This window comes from Lolium perenne, chromosome 2, assembly GCF_019359855.2.
Source record: "Lolium perenne isolate Kyuss_39 chromosome 2, Kyuss_2.0, whole genome shotgun sequence".
NCBI lineage: Eukaryota > Viridiplantae > Streptophyta > Magnoliopsida > Poales > Poaceae > Lolium > Lolium perenne.
Window position 1 is genome coordinate 15,775,419 of NC_067245.2, and position 8,492 is coordinate 15,783,910.

Sequence of the window (8,492 nt, forward strand, 5' to 3'; positions counted from 1 at the left end):
CTTTGTGGCGGGAACGAGCCATTTTTTGCCACGTGCGCTGGACCCTGAGCAGGCGGAACTTCAGGCCTGCAAATGCGCCTTAACGCTGGCCAAGGAGCATAACATCGACAGGGTTCATCTGGAGTCAGATTGCCTGGGTGTTGTGGCAAAACTGAGGAGTAGTGACTTTGATCGCTCTGTTCATGGACAGCTGATCCAGGAGGTGAAGTCGCTATTGTGGAGCTTTGCTGAACATCGAATTAGGCATGTGCGTAGATCTTGTAATGGTGTCGCGCATAGTTTAGCTAAGTATGGCTGCGTTAATAATGTCTGTATGGTTTGGGTGGGTACTCCACCTGACTTGATTGTGAACCTGGTGGCATCTGAGCATGCCGGTTTGAGTTAATATAAACGCAGCTTTGATCTCAAAAAAAAAAAAAGGACATGCAGCCCAAAGACGGACCAAAATACGCAATAGGTTCTCCCGGCCAGCTGGCTCGGGCCAGCATGACAAGTCGTTTCTATCAGACGAGAAATTAAAGGAACCGTACGTTGATAGATTGCTTGCTCCATGTGAGATCGGATCACAGACGCCGACCCGAGCCGTCATGCATGGCTGCTCCCAAGACCTACCCACGTCCGCAGCCGCCGTGCGATGCACGCTGCAGAGACCGCCTGAGCGACCTCCCGGACGGCGTCCTCGGCACCATCCTCTCCTTCCTCCCCACAAAAGAGGCCGCCCGCGCCGCCGCGCTCGCAAGGCGCTGGCGCCGCACGTTCGCCGGCGTCGACACCATCTCCTTCGTGCAGCGCGAGGCCCACAGCAACGACAACTACACCTTCATGGGGTCTGCCCAGGAGCGCCGGAGCAAGAACGGGGACTTCATCGACGAGGTCAACGCCGCGCTCCTCTGCCGCCGCCGCTGCGGCAGCCACGGCGCGCCGCGCGTCTTCCGCGTGAACTTCGGCTGCTTCGACTGCTGGGACAGGCCCATGCTGAACCGGTGGCTCTACTCCGTGCTGAACCGCACAGCGCAGGAGCTCCACCTCGACCTGCGCCTCCAGCACGCCGCCACCGGTGAGCACTACGTTGGTGATCCCCGTGACGATGGCACCGACGTCAACAGCGACGCCGACTTCCCTGCGGATGATGACGAGTGCCGTGCGTACGGCCACGACGCCCATCAGTACAAGCTTCCGCGGAGGCTCTTCTCCTGTGCCACCATACGGACGCTCTGCCTCGACGCCTGCTCGCTCCAACCACCGGAGCTCCTCGACCTGCCTTTGCTCGAGACGTTGTTTCTAAGTAACATCAGGAACTCCGGCAGCAGTGTCCAGCGCTGTGACAACATCCAACGTCTCATCTCTAGTTGCCCGCGCCTCATCGATCTCACGCTTGAGAGGTGCGGCGAAGAAGACAAGTGTTTCACAACCCCTGCTCCCGACAATAGTTACACGATCACAGTCCTCGACAAGCAACTCCATAGATTCGCGATACGGTGCTGCCACAACCTTGTCAGAGCGAGCATCGACGCTTCGGAGCTGAGGGAGATCGATTACAGAGGTGCCGTCCCCTCGGAGTCGCTCCTCGACCTGCACGGCGCCCACAAGAAGATCTCTTCATGCTCCGTCGGTTTCTGCGGCAAGAAGGTTTACAAGGGGGAAATGCCCCGGTTCAGAAAGCTCCTCGACCAGTTTACCGACACGAGACATCTGCATCTAGATTCCACTCATCTCGGATCAGACATCGAGAATAAATCCTTCACGGGATTCCCCTCTTTCCCAAACCTCGTGCGGCTTGAGCTGACTGGATACCTTCAAATAGGCAGCATTAGGGCAATGATTATGATACTCGAGCAGGCTCCGAGCATTGAGGTTTTGACGTTGTTTTTCAAGCCAATATACCAGCAGAGATTTGAAACCCTCTGGGTGCAGTTGCACAAGCTCAACGATGAGATCCTGGTTCCGGATGTTTCGATCATGTGCTTGCGGAATCGAGTGAAGCGCATCAATCTTGTGCACTACCGGGGCCATGTGGTACAGAGGAAGGTCGCCAAGCTGCTATTTTCCAATGCACTGGTTCTTGAACAAGCCTGTGTTGTATTTCCAAGAGGCCCGCAAGAGGTGCAATTGAAACTGAAGAATGAAATTGACGGATGGGTGGTGAACAAATCAGCAAAGACGATTTTCTAGGCTGGGTGCCAAGGTTGTTTTGTCCTAGGATGACAAACGATCTTACAACTTTAGCCATTTGTTTCAATGCTCTTTGATTAGAAGTTGAACTAATTTATTTTAGAAGTGGTTATTCCTTACTCGACATACAAATAATTGAATGTTTCTCCGCTTATTGTCGTCTGCTTAATATCATCTCATTTCTTCAAACTTGCAAGAACCATAACGTTAGGTTAGATGTTTATTACCAACGTCTTTGAATATTTACGTCTATCATACTAGTAAGCTTGCACGTGCAATGCACGTCTCCACCAATATTCTTTATAGACAATAATTAAGTTTGACGATAAATCAATCATCATTTCCTTACGTATTATAAAATGGGATGCTCCTATGATATATTTAATTGATAATAGTCAGTCTCCACGTCTAGTATCAAAATGAATAGCTCCATCAAAATTTACTTATATGTCTTACTCCTCAAGATCACCATAATACAACAAAGGAAAAATAGGCCTGAAGTTTCTTCCTCAGAGCGCATAAATATCTGCTACAAGTTGTGCACTTATTGTAAGCACCAGCGTGACCTACACCATGATAGATTGAGTAAATTAGGTACACTGATAAATAAGGTCGACCAGATGTTCATCAAAGATACACTGAAATTCTTCAGGTACAAAGTTAACATATATACAATTAAATTCTTCCAACCATGAAATTACCAAAAGACCTACTCTCACTACGGGAAAAAAGGCATTGTCGTGTGGCGCCTCTTTGCCATGCGCCTATGCACGGCAAAGAAGTCTTTGCCGTGTGATGGCATGAAATTGCACGGCAAAGAATAGCCGCATGGCAAAGAATGAAGGAAACGCACGGCAAAGATCTTTGGATGGCAAAGACCCTCAGGACGCACGGTAAATAAAATATTGACGGCAAAGCCGTATCAAGGCGCACGGCAAAGCCGCCGAACACGGCAAAGCATAAAAGGCATCGCCGTGCACGGCTTTGCCTAGTGTTTTTAAAAACGCACGGCAAAGAAGCCTTAATTTGCCTAGTGTAAGCGCACGGCAAAGATGTAAAAACTGGATTTCTTCTCAGCTCAAAAGGCGTGGCGTGGTATAGTTATCAACAAACAAACACTTAGCCCAGTGGCAAGGTTGCATGCTTTCCCTACTCTCCGTCCTAGGTTCGAATCCCAAACCGGCCAGTTTGGGGCCTTTTTTGAGATAAAACATGTTTGGCACATGACAAAGACTTCTTTGTCGTCAATAGCATTGTCGTGCGATCTTTACCGTGCGGCGTCGCACGGCAAAGCCGTTGCCGTGCATATAGGGTCCTTTGCCGTGCAAATAGTCGCACGGCAAAGTCTTATTTCCCCGTAGTGTATCTGAGTCGTTGTACTAACCATGGCAATATCCAAAAAAGACCTACTCTTTATTGAGAATTCTATAAATTTTCTTCCTAGCAAAGTCAAATCTGGTTGTTGGATGAGCCGATGTGGCGGCAACCACTAGGCCTGTTCCTAGTCCTTATGTGTACATGTATGAATTGAGTTCTCTAGCAACAAATTCTATGTGTTTCACGTGTCGTGTCAGAAGAGGTTCTCTTTTATATTCCGATTATCCAAAAGACGTCGTAACAACTGAGATAGACCCTGTGATTACCAAGAGTGGATGGGCAGCATGGTTAGCAGTTAATGCACCATGCATTGTGAATCACCAAAGCAATGTTCTGGAATCAGTGTCCTTGAAATTTGTACCGTCGTCCCATAGCTGGAAGAGACTTCAATTCCAGCAATCGGTAGAAGAGGAAATAAATAGAGACAATCCATGTTAGCGATCCGTGTGAAAAGCCATCTCTACCGTTCATCGTGGTGAGATCTCTCCATCTCAACAAGTAGCTGGTAAATAGTGAGCTAAAACATTCTCTGTTCCTTCCAAAACACACCTATATATATGAGACCATTGTAACTATCCCGCGTGCGGTATCGTGCGGAGAGGAGAGGAGAGAAGAGGAGAGGGTGTGGCACTCCGGCCGGATCACTTGGGTGACGGATCAGAGGCGAGATGAGCACGCACCATTGTCGATTTCACCGAGGAGAGGTGTGGCTGCGATGGGAACGAGTTGTCCCTGTCGTCGATTCCGGCAAGCGGATGATCTCCTGATTACATCAGGTATTTGACTCTCCAACGCAGCTTCATCTCATTATGTATTTAGGTGGAGCAAGAGCACACGGACCGAATCGTCAAATCCTGGAGCTTTTTGTTCGGTTTTCTTTTCTTAATGTGCCTTAATCTTGGTTTTGCTAGTAGTCATCCATGTAGTAGATGGGTTTCACCTGACCTACTAATTCCCTAACAACGTCGCAGCTTTAGTGATCTTTTTCATATATAGTACTCCGTATCATAAGAAATAGAGCACTTTATCTGCAAATCTAGTTGCCAATGACTGAATCTCTGCTCAATAAAAGAAATATTTCATATATAGTATCATAAGACACTATTTACAAGTTGATTCTCTACATCAGTAGTTGGAATTCCCTAAATCCACATTTGTTGCAGCCCTATCTATCGATGAACTATATCTTAAGCTGCAGCGAAATGTCGATTTAGGAAATTTCAAAAGCTGCATCACGAGTTAATGGAATTAATTGAGGGATACATTGTATGAGATAAAATTCGATCGAGAGAAAAATTCCGCTATGGATTAATTAAAGAGCATCAAAACCTTCGGAGACAACCTTAATCATTAGAAGAAAATCGTGTCTGTTGAACCAGGACTCACAACCCATCCTTCTATTTCGTCCTTCAGTTCCCTCTGCAGCTCGAGCACCCCCCTCGGGAGGGCAACACACAGTCGTTCTAGCACCATGGCATTACAGAGCAGCAGCCTAGCCGCATATCTCTGCGCCTCGAGGCCTTGGTAGTGCACCAGGTTGATCTCTTTAAGTCGATTGCGCAAGCACGGGATCATCGAAACGTCCAACTCATCATCGTCGCGGAGCTCGCGCCACTGCTCGCAGACGTGTTGAAAGGTCTCCCGCGACCTTTGCTTCATGAATAGCGACAAGATCTGGACGCTGGGAGCCTGCCAGAGTATCCTAGCCAGTGCCTCGATGCTGCCCTTGTGAAGGTATCCCGTCAGCTGGAGGCGCGTGAGGGCCGGAAACGAGGGGAATCCCGTGGTGATGGCCTTGTTGCTCTCGATGTCAGCACCGAGGTGAGTGGACTTGAGGTGGAGGTGTTTTGTGGCGGCAAACAGCTCGAGGAACTTGGTGAACCGGGGGAGGTCCTGAGCGTAAACCATCTTGCCGCAGAGATCGATGGTGCACGAGGAGATGTTGTGTGCGCCGTGCAGGTCCAGGAAGGACTCTGCCGGGACCGCGCCCCTGTACTCGAACGCCCGCAGCTCGGTCGCGTCGACGCTCACCGTGACCAGGTTGTGGCAGCACCGCAGAGCGAGCCGATGGAGGCGCTTGTCGACGACGGTGATGGTGTAGCTTGGGTCTAGGTGGGAGGAGGCGAACGAGCTGTGAGAGATGGGCGTGTAGCCGCACCTTTCGAGGGTGAGGTCGACGAGGCGCGGGCAGGCTGGAGATGAGGCGTTGGATGATGTTGTGGAGCGTCTCGAGGAAAGGGGCCCACCTAGTTGTGAAATGTCGCGCTTGGATCACGAATTTATGTGATTTTGAGTACGAAAGCAAAAAAAATTATCTTGAAATTTTGGTATTGTGTGGGATGATTTGAATTAGGTGGCACTGGCCATTATAGTACTACCTCTGTCCATAAATAGATGCCAAAAGTTTGTCTAAATTTGAATGTATCTAGCCATGATTTAGTGTATAGATACATCCGAATTTGGACAAATATTTGGCATCTATTTATGGACGGAGGGAGTATGTGGGAAATGTGTCTATGTGGGTACTTGTTTACATAAGAGAACAATAATGGACATAAAATATCAAAAAGAATGAGAGGGGGATGCTTTAATGAGGAAGCGATAATGTGACATATATACCTACTATTATTTTATGTCATGTTACTTTTTATAATCTTTATTCTCCTACAGGTAAACATGTGTTATATCATTGCTAATTCATGTGCATTACAATTATTATTATGTATGTGAATTGATATGTGTTGCATGAAAAAATAAATTGATATTTTGCGCTTAGATACTAAATAGTGCCTACTTTATTTCATTTTATATTTACTAGTGATTCGCCAACCACATTCACCCATCATTCATCTTGTCATGTTTTCGGTCCAATTCTACAGATGCGGATGTACTCGGATACAGGTGAGAATCAAATGTTCTGTCACTTCAGAATATATAGGAATGAGTCAAATATATATAGATTGGTGGAGAGACATACATCCTGATATAATGCACTGTTGTTTCAAGTTCAATCACCAAAGGTACATTTTACCACTTTGTTAGTCTTTCTAGGTTAGGAAACTGGCATATCGGAATATGATAGCTAAAATTAGCTAACATAATTATATTCGGGTACGGATATATCGATTTTCTACTCCACATTTTCTTTATATTTCAGCACCTCATCTGTTTTTTTATCAAGAAATGAATCCGTGTATTTACTGCAATCCATTTCCATAGATGTCCAGGTCTAGATATTACCAATTATATTTTCAATATTTCAAGTATGAATGTCAGATAATTCGGTTTATCCACTACTAGTTTTCTTCCCTAGGGTTAGAGTATAGATATAGGTGCACATCTATAGATCATGTTTTTTTATCAACAAAAGACCTCGTAAGATATATATAGTTCATGACTAATGAACCGCATAGCTAGGTGGCTCCTTTGTACAAGTGGCAAAATAGAATTGAAAAGAAAAAATTAAGAGAGGGAGAGATGAAAATTCTGAACATATATAGTTGGTTAGACATCGAAAGCTATGCGTGGACGCCCACCTGATTTCTTCACGTGACAATATCGTTTCAATATGTCAAGTCACGCGCTATTTTGCATAAACACGTGGATTCCAAAACTGCATGGCCAACAGTATATCGTCCACTAAAATGGTACACCATTTCTCTTATACTTACATGCAAACATACGCACTCTACTATAGTACTATGCATGCAAAGCACACCACCATACGTATATGATGTATATAGTTTCCTCTCACACACAAACCATAAATACCTCAATTTTAAAATGGATCAATATATAGCCATAGAGGGAGAGAAAAGGCAACTAGTTAGAACCCTTGGTTCTAGTCTATTATATTTCACAACTGTCAAACTAAATCTTTCAGCTAGAATCAAACGAGAAATTTACATGGCCCGTAGCTTATATAATATTAAATTGTAATCTTATAGGACAATGTAATTTATGTGGTCGATCTGATCGCCAAGGGCTACCACAAGGTTCATGAAGGAATAGGTAGACCCCAATATTATGACTTATTGATCCATGAGACCACAAAATCTCGGAATCTAGTGATAGCTACGGCGAGGAGCGGGGCAGGCATTCCGAGTACATGGCCCGGATGAGGAGGGGAAATGACGCTCAAAATATAATGATGGTGCTAGCGACACCGAGGAGGGGAAGATTCCCCACTCATAATATAATGATGCACACTTAATTTGGTTAAATAACATATAACTTGCTGCTCTAGGTGCACTCAAATGCTTTGGAATGGGTGTTTCTTCATCAACTCATCCCGCGAAGCACCGATCCGTAGGACCTACACCATCAACCCTCGAAACCTCATATCAAAGTGAGATCGCCTTTTGATGGCATGAATCAACCATGTTTTCGGAAAGTACATGGGCATGCATGACCATCATTGACCAGAGCTAGCTAGATCGATGGGATCAACCAAGCTAAAATATAAAATGTATCACCCGGAGGCAGCCACGGGAGATGCATGCATATATATGCACGCTGCTCTAACTAAAGGATTGCAGCTTGCGTGTCCGTGGTGTCCCGAGAGCAATATCAATTGTTGATTTGAATTATGTAGTCCAATCATTCTCGTACTATCGACTTAGATCAAAAAAATTTGTATACCAAATTTTGTGGTCCCATGACCGCATCGGTGGTGTTGGATACTTGATGTGGGTTTTGTGGCACCGATAGTAAAAGAATCCTGAAAATAAAAAGAGAGTGATATGAAGTACTCCCTCCGTCCTGTAAATTCAGTCATGCTAGATGTACATGCTCATGAATTGACTAGCTCGCTACTCATGAATTGAATGGATTAATGGGAAATGGGAAAGGCGCAAGTCATACTCCTCGATTCCCTTCCCAATGTCTCCTCGATTCTCCTGCCACTACACACACAGAAAAATAGAGTTTTTTTTGACACAAAA

The 8,492-nt window shown here is 45.8% G+C and overlaps 1 protein-coding gene across 1 annotated transcript; it reads left to right on the top strand.

The window, feature by feature from the left end:
- The first annotated feature begins 591 nt into the window (after nt 1-591).
- On the top strand, nt 592-2,172 carry LOC127328236 (F-box/LRR-repeat protein At2g42730-like). Its single transcript, XM_051354850.1, has one exon. The coding sequence runs from the start codon at nt 592-594 to the stop codon at nt 2,170-2,172; it is 1,581 nt and encodes a 526-aa protein (XP_051210810.1).
- The last annotated feature ends 6,320 nt before the right edge of the window (nt 2,173-8,492 follow it).